Source organism: Diceros bicornis, chromosome 29 (assembly GCF_020826845.1).
Source record: "Diceros bicornis minor isolate mBicDic1 chromosome 29, mDicBic1.mat.cur, whole genome shotgun sequence".
Taxonomy (NCBI): Eukaryota; Metazoa; Chordata; class Mammalia; order Perissodactyla; family Rhinocerotidae; genus Diceros; species Diceros bicornis.
In genome coordinates, this window is record NC_080768.1 from 37,847,710 (window position 1) to 37,870,297 (window position 22,588).

The 22,588-nt window shown below is 37.3% G+C and overlaps 1 protein-coding gene across 3 annotated transcripts in view; it reads right to left on the reverse strand.

The window, feature by feature from the left end:
• The window catches only part of ZMAT4 (zinc finger matrin-type 4), a 326,969-nt gene that overhangs the window by 31,522 nt on the left and 272,859 nt on the right, over positions 1–22,588 (reverse strand). For all 3 annotated transcript variants that reach the window (XM_058525273.1, XM_058525274.1, XM_058525275.1), the window contains one exon: positions 7,645–7,741. In XM_058525273.1, coding sequence (XP_058381256.1) covers positions 7,645–7,741 — 97 coding nt within the window. The remainder of the gene's footprint in view (positions 1–7,644; positions 7,742–22,588) is intronic.

A 22,588-nucleotide genomic window follows, 5' to 3' on the forward strand; every position in this document is an offset into this window, starting at 1 on the left:
GCCTGAACTTTTGTCTGTGAGAGTCCAGAAGCCCCAACTTTGGACAAGAAACTAGAGTATGCAATCAAAAATTCTGGAACAATCTTACAGAAGACATACTTGAGAAGAACGGAATACTAAGTGTTACCTCAACATTCATCCACCCACTCCTCAAGGCCCATTCAAATGTCATTTCATTAATACAGAGTGAACTAACACTTATTGAGAAGAAACTTCATGCCACGTACTGTCTAAGCAGGTTAGTATGTGTTTTACTGTTGTTGTTAACACTCAATCCTCACCACAGTCAGTTTTGGTAAGTATTTCTATAATCTGTTATATTTTACTAATGTGGAAACTAAGCCACAGAGAGGTCTTTAAGTAACACGCTCAAGGTCACACAGGTAGTGGATGGTAGAGCCAGGACTGAACCCAGATGATCTCGTTCCTGAGCCACTTCACTGCACTCACTCCACAACAACCCTTCCTATGGCCCCAACCACATGCAATTACTTCTTCCTCCAATTCCAGCAGCATTTTGTGACTCTTATACTTACCATATCCTGTGTTGACTTTAACTGTAATTACTTGACTACTTGCTGTATCCCCTCAACTAGATTATAAACTTGTTGAGAGGTATAATATCACTGTATCTCCTTCTGTTCTCCCCAAGACCTGTTTTAATGCCCCCCACACAGTAGGTACTCAATAGATTTTGGCTGTGGGATTGAATGAAACAGGGTGAGGGGCTGATTTGTCCAATCACTCACACCACTAACCCATTCACACCGTGAAAATCCCAGCCATAATGGACCCACTCAATGCCCTCCTCCACCCCAAAGAGAGATGATAGAGAGCTGGACTCAGTAACATAACCAAGGGCATGTTTCGATATCCATCTTCTCTCTTCCCCCTACTTCCCTAACAAAATCGACCTAAATGAAGCAAAGTCCTTCATTTATTTAATTCAATTCCCTAGCATTCCATGCTTCCATGATAACTTTTAAGAGATTAGACAAATGCTGGCCAAATTCAACATTCTAATAAAGTTTGGTTGGAGTAAAAGTCAATGTCAGCTAAAGATAGTTTACCAACAGACATACTCTAATTTCTAATGAACTTTGGTGGAATGCATGAGAAGGGGTTACGGTAACTTACAGAAGACCCAGAATGAGTAAAAATCCAGAAGGCTGAACCGCTCAGGTAAGAAGTCAAGGTCTCCTTTAGAACCTTCCTGAGTCCCTCTTACCTGTCCCTATCTGCCTGAGAAGCCACCAGACTTTGTGCTCTGTATTCATAGCATGAAATAAAGTTAAAATAAGCTTCTTTCTCTACTTGCTCCTAAAACAACCAACTTTGCCCCTTTTGCCCCAAGTCATAGGCATTTGAAATGCCCCTTTGCCTTTCATTTAAGGACAGAAGAAACAGGCTTCCAGGGCACCTTTCCTCTCACAGGACCTAATTCTTAAAGGGTTGCTCAGCTTCTGGGCCCACTCTGGGCGGTAAAGAACTAAACACTAAAGAAGAATTATTTTACAGCCAATCTTCTGCCAGCTGGAAAATATGAAAAAGTTAAAGAAGCTAAACCTCAAAGTCATAAAATTAGAGAAAGTTAGAATTGATGGAGACCTTGACTATGCCATATTCCAACCCCCCTGTGTTCCCAATGAAGGCACTGAAGCTCAGTGAGGGGACATGATCTGTTCAAAGCCACACTGGGAAAGAAAGAACTACTGTTACATGCAACAATATAACTGAAGCTCAAAAACGTTATGCTGAGTGAAAGAAGCCAGACAGAAAAGAATATACACTATATTATTCCACTAAGTTCTACAACAGGCAAAACTAAGCTATGGTGACAGATATCAGCAGGCTGGGGTGGGGGATTGACTGAAAAGAGGCCCAAGAGAACCTCTGGTGGTTATGAAAATGTTCTCTGTCTTGAATGGGCTGGTAGTTGCATGGTGTATATAAGTGCCAAAATCCTTCACTCTGAACACCTAAAATCCATGTGTTTTATTGTATGTAAATTGCATCTCAACAGGTCAATTCAAAAATAATTTTTTAAAGTTGTTACAAGCCACACAGGGTTTAAGAAGCGGAACTGACGCTGGACTCTGGCTGTCTGCCTCCCAGGCCAGGCCTGTCCTGCTCTACCACCTTCTCTCCAGTTGTTTTCTTTCTTGATGCAGATGCACTGCTCAGAACCAAGTCAGCTAACGGCCTTGCACCCTTGGTGATGGGTACTGGGTGACTATCTGAAGCAGTATGACAAAGAGCATGAGAGGTATTCAACAGGGTCCACAATTAAACCTGAGACATTAAATCATCAGCTCAGAACTACTCTGACTCATGCAAATTTCAAGCCTGAAATAATGATTACAAGTCCCCCAAGAAGGAAGGGGGTGGGAAATGAGTGAGCTAAAGAATATTAAGTGTCATCGGTAATTTTAGAATTAATATGAAACAATGAAAGTGCTCCCTATTTAGTTCTTTTCAAGCCTGAGAAAGGCCTAATCTATCCACATACTGTAATTGTAATGCACCCCTGGGTATGGCATATAGAGCAAAAGCATGCTAGTGAGACTCAGCAAATACAGAGCTGTTAGATTTGCCTGTGCATTAGTGCTATATAGATAGGCAGGTAGATAAATAGATAGACGAGTTTTTTCTGGCTTCTCTGGAATTCTTTCTACAAGCTTCTGTCTCTTCCATTTGAGAAATTGGACTCAGTTTCATCAAAGGCCTTCCTCAGAGAAGGGAGAGCTCTTGACAATAGTGGACGTGAATGTTCTATAAAAAACAGGGCTAATTAGAGAACTCTCTTTGACCCTCAGGCCCTGCCACATCCTCATCTCTGGGCTGCAGCAGGCACCCTATTTACAGTGTCTGGGATTCCCCTTGGCTAGAAAGACTTGGTAACACTCCATAAGCCCCATTTTCTAGAAGAGCTATTTTTCACAACCAGAATCACAAAATGGGACAAGCAAAGCAGTAGCCTTGGGTTCTAGATTTGGCTCTTTACTCCAAGCCTTTCTAAGCAGCTTACAAATGATGATCAGCTGAAGAGAAATAACTTGGCACTCTTTGGGAAATGACAGCTCTATTTTCAATACTGTCTTATTCCCTGCTCATCTCAGGACTTTACTGATGATATATAGTTTAGAAATTTCAGAAAAGAAAAACTTTCTCATGAAAAAAAATAGTACAAAACCAAAGTCCCAATCCTTTTGGTTATTGAAATTCTTAGTAAGTGCCAGTGAACCACATTGAAAATTCCACAAAGAACATCTATATTTTTTTATATCTTGAAGAAGTCCATGCATTGATTTGTTGTTTATTTGCTTGTTTCCAAAGAGAACATCTTGAGTTTTTAAGCTACATTTATTTAAGTACAGAAGGTTCTTGATGGTTGGCATATCTTGCAAAACTATCTTATTTATTATTGTTCACTCCTCCGATAACTACTATCCTGAATGTAGGAACTGAATTCCAAGGTATTTAAAGCAAATATATTCCAGTTCTGAAAATTAGCCTGAACATCCATTCAGCCACTTCACAAATAAATGACTATAATGGGGAAATGAATAGTATGAAGGCTTTGTCTGGTGGGTTCATAATAATTGGGAAAAACTGCAGAAAAAGCAATGGATATTACCATCTAAGGCTTCTTCTCAAAGGAAGAAACAAATTTATAAATTGCCACTAACATTTGGTCAGTCTGATTTATTCTCTTAGACACTTGTGTCTCATTTTCAACCTAGTGAAGTATCAAAATAAGTAATGACAACTTTTATATCCTTTATTTCTGGGTAATATAATGTCCTGAGGCTTGAAGTGTTCCCTGAACTCAAATTTATACATTACGTGGGAATTGTTCATTAGTCTATGGTTTGTGCTCATGTGCCTTTAAATTTCATTTTAATCATTTGTACTAATTGACAGACTAGATCCTCTGGAACCCTGAAAAATCTACTAATGGGCAATTGCTTTGTATGCCAGTGTGATCATTTGCATTTCTAAACCTTTAATCTCATTAGATACTTAATATTTTTTTTGCTATTTAATGATGGAGCAAAATTTGACTGCCATTTTGATGTTTATGACATTTGCGCAAAAAAGAAAAATACTCTTTACTCCTACTAAAGAGCAATACGATGATGATAGCATTATTTAAGTATTATTATAACAGTAATAGTAATGATGACCAATAACCTGACTTCTGCTCTTGGCTCTGCCAACCAATCATTTTGGGGGCCTTGAACAAGTCATTTAACTTCTCTGAGACTCAATCTTCTAACCTATAAAAAGGAAATGTGAACATCTGGTCAATTTCAGGGATGCACATATTAGATATAATAACACCTTCAAAGCATTTTAATTTGTTGCTGGACTCCAGTGGCACAGATGTTCCACTCCTATTGTCAGTGGTGGCATCATCGCCATCATCACCATCTTCGTCATCATCATCATTGTCATTATTGGGATAGGCAGAGTAAGCAGTTGCCCAGGAAAATGTGAGTGAAGGGATACTTGTGGAACAAAGTAGGTTTCACACTGTATTAATTTCCTAGGGCTGCCTTAAAAAAAGTACCACAAACTGGGTGGCTTAAAACAACAGAAATTTATTCTCATAGATCTAGAGGAGAAAAATCTGAAATCAAGATGTCAGTAGAACACATTTCTTCAAAAGCTGGAGAGGAGACTCCTTCCTTGTCTCTTCCAGACCCTGCTGGCTCCTGGTGTTCCTGCACTTGTGGAAACATAACCCCAGTCTCCTCCTCTGTCTTCACATGGCCCCCTCGCTGTGTGTCCAAGTCTCCCTTTCCTTTGTCTCCTAACGACACCAGGCATTGGATATAGGGCCTGTGCTAAATCCAGAATGATTTCATGTTGATATTCTTAACTGTTTACATCTGCAAAGACCCTATCTACAACTAACGTCATATTCTCAGGTTCTGAGAGGACCTAATTTTGGGGGACATTGTTAGCTCCAATAAAAATGTAAAGGCTGCCTGGGAACTTGTTTTAAGATGAATTTTAAGACTGAATTCAGGATCAGTAGGAAAGAGTATCAGGATCATGAGTGAGATATGGAAAGTGGATGAACATTTATCATATTCCTGTCATTAGTAATCACTTATCTATGATAGACCTGAGACTTAAAGACTTGTCAGGGCCCAAGGTCACTCAGTGGCAAAGTTGCACTAGAAATAAAATCTCCTGACTCAAAATTCAGTGCTCTTCCCACTACATAATTTAATAATCTTTACTCATCTCAACACTTCTCTAAAAATTATTGCTAAAAATACAAATATAAGACCTTGAAAATTACTGACACCTTAATACTTATGTTGTTTCATTGATGAGATTAGACCAGTTAAGGACTATTTGGCTGACTTCCATTTCCAGCTCTGATGGAGTGACTGGTATCACACCAACCTTGCATCTGAGAACAAAATAAAAGCTGGATAAAATTTAAAGGAAAAGCTTTTGAAAGCTTTGAAGAGTTGGTGTAGCTGATGTTGGTATACTTTAAGTAAGTATTACTGGTAACAAAGAAGGACATTTCATGATAACAAAAGGTGATAAAAAGGGCCAATTCAATAGGAATACATTAAAAATCCCAAATTTGTAAGCATCTAATAATATACCTTTAAATATATAAAGCAAAGAAAAAAAAGATAGAATTAAGAGGACACATAGGCAAATCCATATTTATAGTTGGAGGTTTTTAACTACCTCTGTTTCTCATGGTTCTTCTGGCCACCGTAGACTCCAAGTACAAATCAATCACAAAATTATAGCTAGAAAAATGCCCCAAATATGGGATTTTAAGCAAAACACTTCCTAATAACCATGAGTAAAAGAAGAAATCACAGTAAAAAATAGAAAATATGTTGAAATAAATAATAATGAAAATACTACATATTAAAACTTCTGGAATACACAAAATAACTTGCAGAATGCAGCTAAAACAATCTATTGAGGCATATTGAGAGCCTTAAATGCATATATTAGAAAAAAAGAAACACTGAAAAATTAGTAAACTGTACTTTCATAAAAAGAAGCTAGAGAGGAAATGCAAATTAAGTCCAAAGGAAGCAGAAAAAAGGAAATAATTTTTTAAATGGCAGAAAAATACTGTACATAGAGGAAAATCGACAAGCCCCAACATTCATTCATCAAAAAGACAAATAAAGATTGATAAGCTTCTAACAAAATGATCAAAGAAAATTTATTAAAGCTGATACAAGAAGAAATAGAAAATATGAAGAGTGCTCTATTAAAGAAATTACATTTCTAAAAAAAAAACTTCCCACAGTATAACCCCCGGATGACTTCACCAATGAATTTTTCCTAACATAGTAAGAAACAACAGCAGTTTACCAAACACAAACTCATTGAGGATTAGAAATAGAGGGAGGATCTCTCGATTTGTTCAGCGAGGCCAGCATAAACTTGATAACAAACCTGACAGGGATACTACGAGAAAATTATGGAACACTCACACACACGCACGCGCACACACACGCACACGATGTCCCTATTAGGTATAAAGGCAGACGAAACAGGCATTCGAGACAAAGCTGTTACAATTATTTTCCTCATAGTTCTCTCGTGTCACTCTTCGGGAGACCAAGCTCGAGCTGTGGAGGTAGAAATGAACTATGTCCTGTTTATTGGAAAGAAGGCAGCACCGTATGATACATCACCGAAGGAGATGTATCCTTCGGAAGTCACGCATATTTATTAAATCACGCACACCAGGGCAGTGATGCCCTCTTTTTCAAAATTCAGCATAGTACTCCCGGCACTCCTCCATTCCAAGCCTGCCTGTGGTAACTGAGAGAGATGGAATACATAGGAGCATGAGTTAAACACCACGAGGTTCAGTCCTGGCTCCGCCATTTGTGGGGAAGGTAATGTTGGGAAGTTACTTAGTCTCTCTCAGCCTCAGTTTTCTCATATCCAATGATGGGTCAATGATATTTATCTCAAGGTAGTTAAGGAGAATAAATGAGATAATAGATGTGAAAATGCCTAGCAGAGAGTTTGCCACATGAAGTCTTTTATGTACAGATAGAGAGAGAGATATTTTTCTGAAGCTGGAGGTACTACCTGAATTAGTTATTTACATGATTCATGCCACTTAAAAAAAATTGGAAATAGCTATGTATGTGAATGACTTAATATACCAGGGAATTTGTTAGGTTTCTGTACTAATCAACAACATTCATCTAGAAATGGAAAGTGGTAGAAGACATTCATAGAATTTGACTTCACAACACTGAAGTCTGACACATCCTCCAAATGAGATAACACTGTTTATTTAAAAACACTTAGTGTAGATCTAAAAGTTTCCTGAAGTTCGCAAAAATGCATTGAACTGTCATTGATTAAATTTAAAAAATGAAAAAAATAAACCCAAAATACCTGTCATTACTTGTGCCAAGAAAAGAGGAAGCCATTCTTCAAGTAATGCTAGACAGATTCTGGAATCTTAGGCAGTGTAAATATCAAGGAAATTTTGGAGATAAAGAGATGTAGTTTCCATCTACTTATTTTGAAATAAGTAAAATTTACTCCGCCTTTTTTTAGCCTTTATTCATCCAGCTAAATTACATACAGAGGACTAAAGAATGAAAGTATGAAAATACCTACTTGGTCTGGTGTTTCGATCCTTTCAGGTGGGCATGATACTGTTCTATTGAGTTTAGAGAGACACTGCAGATGGTACATCTGTAATTGCGCCTCAGACCTGTGGACAATAGACAGACCTGGTTAGCTGCATTCTCGTCATCAACCAACTGAATGAATCCTAAAATCCCCAAAAGTTCAGAGATGGAGGATCTTAGAGGCCATTTGGTCCACCCCACCAGTGACACTTCAATCCTTTCTTCCAGAGCCCAGCCACAAGGTCCCTTAGCAGAAGTATAACTGTGAATATGTTAGAAGCAGCCTGCTCCATTTCTGGGTAACTGAAATCATTAGAACATACTTCTCTGAGGCAAAATGTTTCTGGTCATTTTGTAACCCAAACAAAGAAGGATTCTACTTTTTCCTTAAGGCATATAGACATAGCAAGCTGCCATCTCTGCAATGAAACTTGAGACTTTAGAGAAAAACTCTGTGTCAATTCCTCTTCCACCTCTATTCCAACGGCAGAATCAGAAATTCAACTGCAGACATCATTCATTGGCTTCTTCTTCCAGGATCATCTTATAAAATGTAAATACCCAGGAGAAGGATAACATATTAATCTAATTCACATGAAAGCTTACTTTCCACCAGAGAGTTTAAAAGAAAGCTATTCATTCATTTGTTTATTCATTTAACTCACTTATTAAAAAGTATCAACTTTGGACCAGGCACTAGAGATTCCAAGATGAATAAAATGCTCTTTGCTTTCAAGGAGTTTAGTAAAAACCTTGACTCCTTTGTACTATTGACTCATCTGGCGTCAAACATGTTAGAAAGCAGCTTTAAGCAAACAACTTGAAACATTTGCCACAGCTCAGACCCACAATGGGGCATATTCCTCATGCTAGTATGTCCCATCAGAGAGAGAGAAAAGTAAACACATACTCATGATCTGAAATTTTGGATTTAAATCCTGGCTCCAATTATTCATGGTTGTGTGATCTAGGAGAAGGCACGTAATTTCTTTCTGGCCTCAGTTTCCTCATCTACAAGATGAAGACCAGGCCATCCACAGCACAAATGTTGTAAGATGTAAGAGAGTAAGATATATTAAAATGCTTAGTAAATGAGAGTTGTTGGTACTAATTCTGCTTTAACATTCTGTCTTACCATTGTAAAAGCCAGGCTATTAAACAATTGTAGCATTTTTTTTTTCATCGAGAATGCATGGTATCTTCTTTCTAAGAGACAAAATCATTCTTATTTTCCTAAAAAGAAAATAATGCACAGTGTTGGAACCTGCTACCTGGGTGACTTTATACAAATTATTTGACTTCTCTGGACTTCTCTGTTATTTAGTATTATAGTATTGTGGGGAGGACTGAGTGAAATAAAGCATTTATGAAAGAGTGTCTGGTACATAACAAGTGATTAACATAAATTAGGTATTATTATGATTTCAAAGAGATGTTAATTGGAACCCTTTATGTCCCAATGTCTGAGATGAAGCCCTAAGATATAGATGCTAACTACATGCTAACTACACACACGTTGCTCAAGTGAGCTATGAGAGCCCCAGGTCAGGACATCCAAAGGTAATCGTTGAGAGCCAATTTCCAACCCTGAGCTGCCACTCACCACCAGTCAAAAAAGAGATTGGAGAAGAAACAAAGAACTAGGTAGAGAATTTCTTAAAGAGAACTATATTGTACTGTGAGTTCCACTTCCCCTCCTCTATGTCCGAGGGGGAGTCTTTCTTGTTCACTTCAGACCTATGGGAAAGGATTCAATGGAACTACCTAGAGAGCTCAGGGAGTGCCTTCTTGTACTTGGGAAGGAGGGTCCTGGACTCTACACCACCTGCAAGATCCAAAGGACTAGAGACTGTGGCTGGTTAGCGACTCTGATGGCAAAGTAAGAGAGGTGGCAGGATTGGGCACGGCCTGTATTCTCAGAGCTTGTCACAGCAAAAGACATGTGAACATTTCCCACAGACCATGTGTGCACCGTGTATAAGAGGAGCTGGTTTGGTGATGTCTTAGATACTGGAGTTGGGGGCAATGAGACCTCAGCAGAAAGATGCTAGAAGTGGTCAGCTGGATCTCTAGGGGCTTAGAGTGACCCCAGAGGAGATACTTAGCCCATATCAAGTAATGCTGAGTTTCTGAAAAAGCCGTGAAATCACCCCATGAGAAGAAGAGTCACTTTGCAACCCCTGCCAAGTCAGGCAGCATCTATGCCAGCTCTGTACATGTATCTATCAGGAAAACTTTAATCTCTCTTGCGTTTCTAACCTGATGCCCTGCATCCCTCAGCCCTGGAGGAACCTGAGGCAACCTGCTGTGAGAAAGGAAAAAAAGCAAAAGCCCTGGGAAGAGAAAAAGAGAGGAGCCTTCCACACTCTCTTCTTCCACAGCAAATAGGCAGAACTGAGCTGAGGAAGGGAAAAACCAGCTTTTAATAAAGTCTGGAGATATTTTAAAATTATTTTTCTACCCTGGCTATTTCAGTTAATGACATAGAAATTTTATGTACCTAGGAATGAGATTCAAGAACTTTTTACTGCTTAAAAGTGAGTAAAAATTCATGAAACTTACTCTAGTTTTTATCCAAGGGAGTAGGAAAGAATGAACCTCACAGAGCCGGTTTGAAAGGGCAGAGGAGGGCAAGAACAAGGTTTCTTTCTGATCACATCCAATGAGTCCTGCTTACTGAATGTTGCAGTGTCATCAGAATTGTTCTCATGCCGATAACGTGAAAAAAGCAGAACTTCCTGGAGACTTTCGAATTTTTATGGCTCAATGCTTCAGAGAAACCTATTTGACCTGTCACGTGACAAGCTGGGTTGGACCAACTTGGTGTTTTTCTTTTAGTTTCAATCACGTAATTGGGCCCTGACTTACCTAATTGTTCCAGTAAAAGTCAATTCATTTATGGAAAAAAAAAACAGTAAAACTGCAGATCTTCTTCGGAAGTGATCTAAGGGGCTCCAAACTTTCCAGGCACAAACTGACAGTTCAGAGATGAAATAGACAATTTTCCCTCAAGCAATGACTCCCAAACTTCCGAGTGTGGATGCATCCTCCAGTGATCATGCTAAAACGCAGATTCCCAGGACAGCTTCTGGAGATTCTGATTCTGTAAACTTTAAATGGGGCCTGGGAATATACAAAAAGTTTCAGACTTTTATGTAACCCAACCCCCAACATACATACACACCTTAAAATGTAGTGCCCCATAGACTCACACTCTTTTTGGTGACTTGAATTTGTCAGAACAATACTGGGTCTTTTTCAGAAAGATGCTATTCCATAAAGAAGAGCTGTGCTTACATGGCCTTTCTGTTTCACAGGTGTGCATGGTTCAGAAAGATTACTGGAGTCCCCAAACCCAGAGGCTATAAGTTATCACAACCAGCATGTGGGTTGTCTGAATGCTTATCCAGGGCTGATCTGTTCTCCTCTTTTATGCATGGAATCAGAATATGAAAATCAGCTTCAGGCCTTCCTCCCTCCAGAGTTCTCCATGAATCTTGTCATAATAAATGGTAACTAGTAGTTATATGGGCCTTCTTCAGACTACAGACTAATCAAAGCTCTGCTCATAACAAATGGAGGTTCAGACGGCAACAGGCATAAATATTTATGTTTAAAAATGGGCATTTTTAAGATCACCAACAAATCCAAAAAATATTCTGATCTGTTGCTTTCCATTACAGTTCTCATGCTCTGCAGTCAAACAGAGGTGTGGGTAGGAAATATTTGGCATTTTATTGCGATGCAAACTACAGGGAGCATAAACCAGAAAGGCAGTGCATATAAACAAGAACAAAGGCAGAGAAGGGGCAGAGGAGTCCTCCTCCACACATGACACAGTGTCCTTGGTGGGAACTTAAGGCTTTATTAATGCTCAGCTGAAATCCTAATTACTTTGGAATTATACAGCTCCTTTTTCCTCCGAGAACTAGAGAATCTCATTAAACAAAAATGCTAACTTTCTTATTCAATTCATTTTCAGTGCATTACCATATTAAGAGTATCCTAAAGCCTTTGCAGACCTAAAGGTTATTTCTGCAGGATTGCCAATAAGTGCTAGGAAATCTAGTCCCTGCCAGCAAGGAGCTGCCAGTCCAGTTGGAGAGAAGATATGTATACAAACAGCAACCGTGCAAGGTAGATCATAAAAAGTACCATGGTCAGGATGAAGTGAAATGTTCTGGGAACTAGAGGAGGAGATTTTTTCTAACAGAGAATCTGGAAAAAGCTTCTTGAAGATGCATCACCTTCGTATTTATATTCCCTAGCACAGTGTGTAAAACAGATGGTCCTGGAGAGTTTAGTGGTATACGACTACTCAATATGTCTTTTCGAGTCTAGCAAAGCTAGACTTTAGAAGTCCCTGCAACTTCAGGTGCAGTCATTCTCCATTAGAGAAACATCATTATGCCTTTATTATGGTGCCTGGTATTTTGCTGAATGCCAAGATTGTAGGAGAGAATAAAACAGACAGAATAAATCGTTTTTTATGGAGCTAGTCATGTAGAAAGACAAGAAACAAGCAAATGAATAAAAACATAATTAAATATTGTGAAAGTGCTACCCAGGATGTACACAGGATAACAAGAAAGAAACAGGGAAGAAGGATGATTTTGGATTGTATAGTCAACAGAGTTCTCTGAGAAGAGTGAAATGAAACCAGAGGGATGAGAATTAGGCTGTGATGTGAAGAACTGGTTAAAGAGCTGTCCAGGGAGAGTAAACAGCAAGCGCAGAGAGCCAGAAGTGGAAATGGGCTTGGACTGTTCGAGGAACAAAAAGTGGTGAAAGAAAAGAAACAAACAAACAAAACAACTATCAACCCAGAATTCTATATCCAGCAAAAATATCCTTCAAAATTAAAAGTGGAATAAGAACATTTTCAATAAACAAAAACTAAGAGAATAGTTTGCCAGACCTACATTACAGAAATGCTTATAAAGTTCTCCAGGTGGAAGGCAAATGATACCAGACATAAACTCATATCTACAGGAAAAAATGGAAGAACCATAAATGATTAATATGTGGATATGTATCTTTTTTTATGCCTCTAAATTTATTTGAAGACAGCAAACTATTTAAAGCAAAAATTGTAACATCCTACTGTACATTGTGGTGTTTATAATGTATGTACATGTGAAATATGTGACAACAATAGCACAAGAATGGGTAGGAGTAGAACCATACTGTTGAGAGATCATTATATTTTACATGAAAGGATAAATATTAACTCTAAATAGACAGTGGTCATTTAAGGATGTATACTCTAATCCCCTAGAAACAAATACAAAGATATAAAGGTAAAGAATCTATAAAGAAAATAAAATAGAAAAATAAAAAGTATTTCATTAACTCAGAAGAAAGCAGGAAACAAGGAACAGAAAAATAGAAAACAGATGGAACTAATAAAAAACAAATAGCAAAATGATCAAGTTAAATTCAACCATATCAATAATTATATGTAACTGGACTAACAATCAGAAAGGCAGAAATTGTCACCCTGGATAAAAAGCAAGATTTAAATATACACTGTCCTCAAGAGATGTACTGTGCACACTCTTGAAGGCTGCAAGTAAAAAGATGGAAAAAGACATACCATGCAAACAGTAAGCATAAGAAAGGGGAAGTGCCTATACTTATACCAGACAAAATAGACTTCAGGACAAGAAATATTACCAGAAAGAAAGAGGATGTTTTATAGTGATAAAGGGAGAGATTCATCAGGAGAACCTAACAATTGTAAATATAATTTAGCTAATAATAAAGCTTAAGTATACATGAGGCAAGAACTGATAGAACTACAGAAAGAAAGAAAGTCCATAAAAACAGAAGATTTTAACACCCCTCTGTCAGTAGTTGATAGAACACTAAGATAAAAATATCAGTAAAATGTAAAGATTTGAACAAAACTATCAACCGTCTTGTGCTGATATTTATAGAACACTACGCTCAACAACTGCAGATTACACAATCTTTTCAAGTGTGTATGGGAAGTAACCTAAGATAGAGAATATGCTGAACCATTAAAAAATCTCACTAAATTTCAAATAATTACATTTTGTAGAATGGTTTCTTTGACTACAATTGAATTAAATTAGAAAAATATAATAATAATAATATTTATCTTAAAAAAAGACTTGAAATATTTCTAAATAATCTATGATCAAAGAAAAAACTCCAAAGGGAAATTAGGAAATATTTTGAACTGAATAATAACGAAAATACTGCATATCAAAAAGTTTAGTTTAAGCAGTTTTTAGAGGGAAATTTATAGTGTTATATTAGAAGGGAAGAAAGACTTAAAATCAATGGTCAAAGTTTAAATTCTATGAAACTAGAAAAAGATAAAATAATTAAACCAAAATAAAGTAGAAGGAAAGAAACAATAAAGAGAAGAATAAAGAAAATGAAATAGAAATAAAATCATTAAAAATGGCTACAGAAAAAAAATAACAAAACCCAAACCTGCTTCTCAGAAAGGATTAATACAATTATTACCCCTCAAATGTCTGCTGGAGGCTAAAAAAAAAAAAATATATATATATATATATGTTATCAAATAAAAGAGTTGCTATTAATACAGATTCTACAGACATTCTAAAAGGATAATAAGAGAATATTACAAAGAATTTTATGCCAACAAACTTGAAAAAATATATAAGATGGGCAAATGTCCTTAAAAATTTAACAGACCAAAGCTAACACAAAATGAAATAAAACATCAGGATAGCTATTTATCTGTTAATGAAATTGAATTTGTTATACAAAACTTTCCCACAAAGAAAGCTCTAAAGTCAGAGAGTTTCACTGGATAATTCTATCAAACATTAAAGGATTGCATATTATCAGCTTATACAAACTTTTCAGCAGAGGAGGAAGAAACACTTCCAAACTTGTTTTTGAGCCAGGACAATACTAATAAAAAAGTTGACAGACTCTAAAAGAAAATAAAATTGTAAACCAATATTTGTCATAAATATGACAGAAAATTTCTTGAAAAATTAGCAAATCAGAAACACAATATAGTTATAGATATGTGTGTATGTATGTATACATCACATATACATACATATATCAGTTATATACATATATCATATATATACATACATGTATGTATACATCATACGTACATACATATATCAGTTCCATCATAACCAAGTGTGTTTATACCAGGAAGATTAACATTTGAAAATCAAATAACATAATTCACTATATTAACAGACAAAAGGAGAACATAATACACTCTTAATAGATGCAGAAAAAAGCATTAGATAAATTTCAATATCCATTTGTGATCAAAATTCTCAGCATACTAGAAGAGAACTTCCTTAATTTAATAAACAGCGTCTGTCAAAAATCTACAACTAATATTATATTAAGTGATCAAATGTTGAACAGTTTCCTAAGATCAGGAAATAGGCAAGAATGGTGCTGTTATCATTTCTACTCAACATTGCATGGGAGATTTTAGGCAGTGCAATAAGAAAAGAAAAAGGCATGCAAATTGGAAATGAAGAAGTAAAACTGTCTTTATTCATAGATAATATGATATTTTTATATATAAGATTCTAAGGGACTTACAAAATAACTACTAGGATAAGTGAATTTAGTAAGGTCACAATAGAAGGCCAATATAAAACAATCAATTGTATTCTTAAAATACCTGCAAAAAACTAGAAAATAAAATTTCAAAAAATACCATTGTGATAGTATCAAAAATCATTTTAAAACACATAGGAATAAATTTAATAAAAGATGGATAAGATTGAAAACTACAAAACATTGTTGAGAGAAATTAAGAGAAACCTGAATCGGCACAGAGATATATACACCATATTCACAAACTAAAAGAATCAATATTGGTAAGATATCAGTTCTCCTATAGACTCAATGCAAACTCAATCAAAATTCCAACAGGTTCTTTGTAGAAATAGACAAGTGGATTCTAAAATTTATGTGGAAATCAAAGGACATAGACTGGCCAAAACAATTTTAAAAAAGAAAAAAGTTTGAGGACTCACTTGAGGATTTCAAGATTTGCTATAATAGTTGATGTAATCACAACCATTTTGCATTAGCATAAGGATGGACAAGTTACATCAATGGAACAGAATAGAGTCTATAACTAGACCTACACACAAACGGTTAATTGATTTTCAACAAAGGTGTCAAGGCAACTCAATGGGGGAAGAAATCTTTTTCAACAAACGGTGCTGGAACAACTGGATAAGTGCATGAAACCAACAAACTCTGCCTCACAACACACATTAAAATTAAGACTGATTATAGATATAAATGTAAAAGCTGAACTATAAAGCTTCTAGAAAAATACAGGAGAATACCTTCATGAACTTGGGCACAGATTTCTTAGGAAATAAAATGCATCGAACATAAAAAAATGATAAATTGAATGTTATAAAAATCAAAAGCTTCTGTTTATAAAAGTCACCACTAATAAAACAAAAAAGTAAGCCACATCCTGGGAAAAAGTATTTGCAATACATATATCTGCTACAGGATTTGTGTCCAAAATATATAATTAACTCCTACAAATCAATAATAAAAGACAAACAAGCCAATTTTTTCAAAGGACAAAATACTTGATCAGATATGTCATAAAAGAAGACATAAAAATGGTCAATAAGTTTGTGAAAAGGTACTCAACATTATTTGTCATGAGGGAATTGCAAATTAAAAGAACAATTAAATACCACCTCACATCCACTACAAATGCTAACAACAAATAAACAATACCAAATGTAAATGACCATGTGGGACAACTGGAATTCTCATACACTCCTGAGGAGACTGTAAAATGATACAACCACTTGGGAAAACTGTTAGTTTCTTATAAAGTTAAACATATACTTACCCTATGACTCAGAAATTCTAGTCCCAGACATTTACCCACAAGGAACAAAAACTTAGTTTAAAAAAAATCTTGTACAAAAATGTTTATGGCAGCTTTATTCACAATAGCCAAAAACTCAAAACAATCTAAATGTTCATCAACATAAGAATCAATAAGCAAATTATGATGTATTCATAGAATGGAATAATACCTGGAAACTAAAAAACAAACTACTGATTTATGTAACCACATAAATGAGTCTCAAAAAACATAAGATGAGGTAAAGAAGTCAGACACAAAAGAGCACATACTGTCTGATTTCATTCACATCAAGTATCAGAACAGCAAAGGTCTTCTGCAATGATAGAATTCAGAACAGTGTTGCCTTTTGGTGGTGGAGATTGACTGGAAGGGGACACAAGATTTTCAGATTAACAGATATGTTCTGTATCTTGATTGGGATGGTGGTTATAGGGTATATTCATTTACCAAAATCATCGATTGTATATCCAAGATCTGCACATTTCACTTTATTAAAAAAAAATGTTAGGTGGATGTGGTTCTACACAGAAACCTCAGCAAACTAGAGACTTCACTTAGGCCTGTTTCTGTTCTATCCTCATTCACTCCCTACAAAGTCTATTGTTTTACATCACTAGAAAGTAAATTTCATATTCACATTTATGCTTTGATAACCTTGCAACACTCAAAGGAAATATTTACATATGTTCTGTATTATAATGTTTACTAAAGCTGGAACCATTTTGAAAGATGATTAATAATATGAAAGTAAAAACAATAAGGTATTTGGTTTTGAATTATTTCTTCCTCCTTCACTTCTTAAACATTCATTAATCAAACTGTCCTGTAAATGGATTTGTTATCTTCCAGTAGAAAAAACAGTAGCTAATACTTATATTATATGCCATATACAAGCGCTCTTGTGCTTACTTGACCCATTTACTCATTTGCTCTTCACAACACCCTACGAGCAGACACTATTTTATCCTGATTTGACAAATAAGGATATTGAGGCACAGAGACTTACTCAAGATCACAGAGCTAGTTGGAGACACAGCTGGGTTTTGAACCCATACATTCTGCTCAGGAGTCCATGCTCCTAAGCACACTATGCATACTGCCTCCTGTGACAGGTGACTAGGAATAGAGTCACAGAAATATGAAAAGCTCTTTAGAGCTCATCTTGTCCAGTAGTCCAGTAACTCACATGGGCCACTAGAGAATCAAGTGGGAGTTGTTAACACAAATTCCAGGCCTCATCCCAGATGACTGTAATGCAGTCAGTTTAGAGTAGAGCCTAGAAGTCTCTTATTTTTTAAAGCTCCCCAAGGTGCAAGGTTTGAAGAAACCATTAGTCTAGTCTAAAGCCCCATGGGGGATGCATGAAGTTTGTTCACAAGCAGAATTGTTTGTATTTGCTTGCATTTTGAGGCTATTCTTTTTAAAACACGGCTGAATTCTACCCACTGGCCTGAGTTCTGCTTTGTGCACAAGGTTATTCTCGTCTCTTTAAGTACATCAAATACTTGAAGAAAGTTATCACATCCCCTAAGGTTGTTTACCAGGCTGAAAGGCCACTGGTACTTTGACAGTGTTCTTCATTATAATACGGGTTCAGGTTCCCTGCATCATCTCTATCATTACCTGCTGGATGTTGATGACATTCTTAAACTACGACTCTCAAACTGAAGGTTTCATCAGTACAAAGTAGAGCAGGACTGTCACAGCCTTTGTGCACCATTAATTCTATCTATACCCTTAAAGCTTCTAGTATAAGTGTGCGTGTGTGTGTGAGAGAGAGAGAGGGAGAGAGAGTATCTGGCAACCCTGGCGCACTCTAATCTGTACTCATACTGAACCCGCCATCAATCAATTCTAAGTCCTCTCCACACAGGTTTCTGCTAGCCAAACCTTCATTGCCTCTACTTTTATACTTGATTGTTCAGATGTTACTGTTTATCTCCATTAAGCTCCATCTAAATGAATTCTACCTACTCCTCTAGAAATAGCAAATATAATGCAGTTCATGTATCAATTTTGATTGGTTGGTAGTGGCTGCCAGGGTGCTATGAAAGATTATGAGCCCTCACTCTAGATGATAGAGAAAGATTGTATCAATCTATTAGCCAAGTCTGTCATTGATGAGGGATAGAATGCCAGTGGCATGCTATTTCATGTCTGTGTCATTCTAGCCCCAGCATGTCAACATAAATGATAGAAAAGTCAGGGGAAGGAATATTCTAATAGACCAAGGAGTCATCAACATATAGGTGGTAATTAAAGCCATAGGGATGGTTAGATCATCAATGAAGATGGTGCAGGTGAAGAGAAGAGAGTGGAGGAGAGTGGAGGAGCAGTTAGTACTCCCTGATAGCAGAGCATTGCTGATCTGCTATCTCACCTTGATGCATGGGGTAGGATCCAGGCCCACTGGCATCTCCATCTCCCACTGAATCTCCACCTCCAGTGTTGCTGGGCCAGACGTGGGTGCAGGAATCTGGTGCGAGCCCCAGGCTATCCCACGGGTCACTCATATCAATGACGGTAGAGCACTAAGACTCAGACACAGCCTCCAGTTTGTCCTCCTGGGTTCCAGTTTTCTCTCATAAGCACAATGTCTTTGCTCTTCTCTACCTCATGGCCATTTTTCCTTCCTGATTGCTGGCCCTGCTGATTTCAGGCCCAATACTAGATGCAGAAGAAACAGCATTACATAGACTGCCTCACCAATTCTGATAATTGTATGAGGTCTAATCTTTTTAATAAGTTCCTTATTCTATATCAATCATGGGGGTTGTACTCCTTTGATCAAACCCTAACAGATAGAGGTGATATTGAGGAAGCCAAGAGAAGAAAGGATGAAGGAGTCATTGTTATCATATTTAATCCTCAAAACCACCTTATGAACATTATTAACCCATTTTACAGATGAGAAAATCATGGTTTAAAGACATTAAAGTCGTAGAACTACTAAGTGGAAAAACCAGATCGAATCTACTTATTTCTGATTTCAAAGCTAGTGACCTTAACAACTACACTAGGGCTTTAAAAAAAATGAGAGTGAAGAAAGGAAAGTAGAAGAATCTTGTTTTCAAGAAAACCTTAATTTGAAACTAATATGTAAAATAGACAAAGCATAGCTGCTCTAGTAAAAATGGAGTTAGGGGTCTCAAACATCAGTCAGTTTCCAATCAAATTGCAAGCATTGCACTTAGGGGACCCCAAGTAAGGGACCTTGGGCTCTGTGGAGCAGAGTTTGGAAACCACTGCATTTTGTCACATCACTCATCTTAAGGATAATGTGAGGAATGCTGGTATGTTCAATCTTAGACTTGCACTATGGAATCTCTCTTCCCTGTGAGTTGAAGCTAAGAAAACCTCACTTAAGATTAGGGTTTGCTGCAGTCCCAGTTAAAGAAGAGTCTGCATTACTCCATACTACAGTCATTACGATGTACAGGATGTTCCAATGCTTAACCTTCTGAATTCATCCCCCTGCCGGCAGGCGCAGACTGCGGGGTACCAGGCAATTAAACAAAGAACACACAATTTCTAAAACAATTCTTTCGTTTTTTAAATAGTATATATGCAAAAGCCTTGAAAATGGAATCAGGAAGCAAATGGCTTTGCATCTTCAAAAGCTGTTTCCAAACAAACAAAACCTAAAGCTATGGAGTAAATTTATTCTCAGTAATTAAAAGACAATTTTAGCCATGTTGGATGCCTGACCCAAGAAAGGCCTGGGAAATTGTCACCCTACTGTGAAGATTCAGAAGGGACCAAGTAGTTCATTCCAAATATTTAAAGAGCCGCTTTATTGGAGGAAGGTTTAGATGTATCCTGTATGGCAGAGGATAGATGACACATTTTCAGACTTTGAGCAAAGCAGCCCCCACACAATCTCGATTTTAGCCTTGGAGGTTATCACTATGTTTATGATTGCTATTAGCAACCCCAAAAATGGAACCGGTTTTGGTTTTTGTTTTTGTGATGTGAATTGGATGTTAAGAAAACAGAAATAAATAAATCGACTCTGAAACAATCTATTATTTGAATTGTACTCAAGTGATTTTTAACCATATATTAAATAACAACATACGTGCGAAATACTGTCTTCCTGGTCTAGATATTGATATGATGCAAATGGAAACTCATAGAACATGAAATATGTTTTTACCTTTGGGTCCCACGGCAGTGCCTTAGATCTCAATGGATACAGGCAACTAATAACATAGCAGCCGGGCAATTTTTTATGTGTTTTCACAAGATTTGTTTTTTTCTACAACACGATTTTTGATTACAGATTGTTTTGTGCATAAAGTGGACTGTACTCCTAACGTGAAGTCGTGGATTATGGCATCAAGTTAAACAATGGGTTAAATTAAAGCTCAGATAGTTGTTTTTACTTCCTGGGGTTGGTAGGACACTGCGTGCAGGACAGAATAGACACATGTCTCTTCCTTTCTCTCTCTGTCCTGCGGTGGTGTCTCTTCTGGGCCTCCTCTCATTTCTTCCCAAGGGCTAAGGATTCCTGGCCTCTGTGATTTCCCTGAAGAATAATCAGTAGTCATGATGGATCCACAGCTGTCAGAGAACTGAGTATTGGCTTTTTCACTGCATCAGCTGAGGACACAGAGATTGTCACCTCTTTTAGTCATCTGCTAGAACTCCGAATGCATCTTCAGCAACTCTCACCTTGGAGCTGTACCAGTTGCCTGGTCAATCAAAATGCCCCAGGAAGCAGAAGTGTTGGTAGTAATTTTCAAGAGACCTGGTCTAAAAAGGATTTGAAGGCGAAATGTGAATGGCAAAAAAAGCCCTAATTGTCAATGTCTCCTTTGAATCACTTTATAAATGAGATTGTGCTCTTTCTCTCTCTGTCACACACGAGCCCGCCTTAGGTACACGAAGATAACCTTTGGTGTCCTTTCAGTTCTTCTGTTAATCCCTCTTGCCTGCTTATAGACATCTATCTCATATGGCCAGGTCTTTATCTCGCTTGCAGCAGACAGCCTGCCAAACTCTATGTTAAGTCATGGCTGCAGGCTGCTTCCCTGCAGCATTGGCCTCTTAATAGGCTTGTGTGAAATTACAGAGCCTTCAACACTCCAAGAAGATAAGTTTAAAGGTGGAATTGCAGGTTTGACCAGATGGGTTGGAGCAAGCTTCATGGAAATAGTGGCCTTCAAATCACCACAGCCACAGAGCTCCCTGCTCTGCCTTCCCCTGGGTCAGCCTGACACAGGCACACTGACACACGTGACTCCACTGTGACTTGTATAAGTGACTTTCCTCTGGGACACATGGCAGGAGATCTCCCTATTTACCATCATCACAGTGGCCTAACCTATTTGTAGAAACATTCCTGATCTTGTTTGATTTACAATGTAACAAGGAATAGCAAAATTCATATATTTACTAAGAGAAACTGTTGATTTTAGAAAAGAAAACATCGTATAAAATCTAGAAAATAACCGTGACTCAATGATTCTCAAATATATTGGGGCCAGAGAATATGGGAAACAAAGGGCACGGAAGAGTGAAGTACTGATCATTTTCAGGAGGAGGAACTCCATATTTTTCCCTCTTTCAATCTACACTTGTTATTTAACCCTTAGATGTCTCCATTTCCTAATCTATAAAGTGGAGATAATAATTGTACCTACTTCAGAGAATGTATATGTAAATTAAGAGAGTTAATATAGGTGAACAACGTAGAAATGGAGCAAACACCTCAATAAATGTAAACTACGATTGTTATTTTATTTATTTATTTTTTGTGTGAGGAAGATCAGCCCTAGGCTAACATCCATGCCAATCCTCCTCTTTTTGCTGAGGAAGATTGGCCCTGGGCTAACATCCGTGCCCATCTTCCTCTACTTTATATGGGACGCCGCCACAGCATGGCTTGACAAGCGGTGTGTCGGGCCGCACCCGGGATCTGAACCTGCGAACCCCGGGCCGCCAAAGCGGAGAGCGCGCAGTTAACCGCTATGCCACCCGGCCGGCCCCTACGATTGTTATTTTTAATCACAATGACCCTTTGCTTTGAACAAAA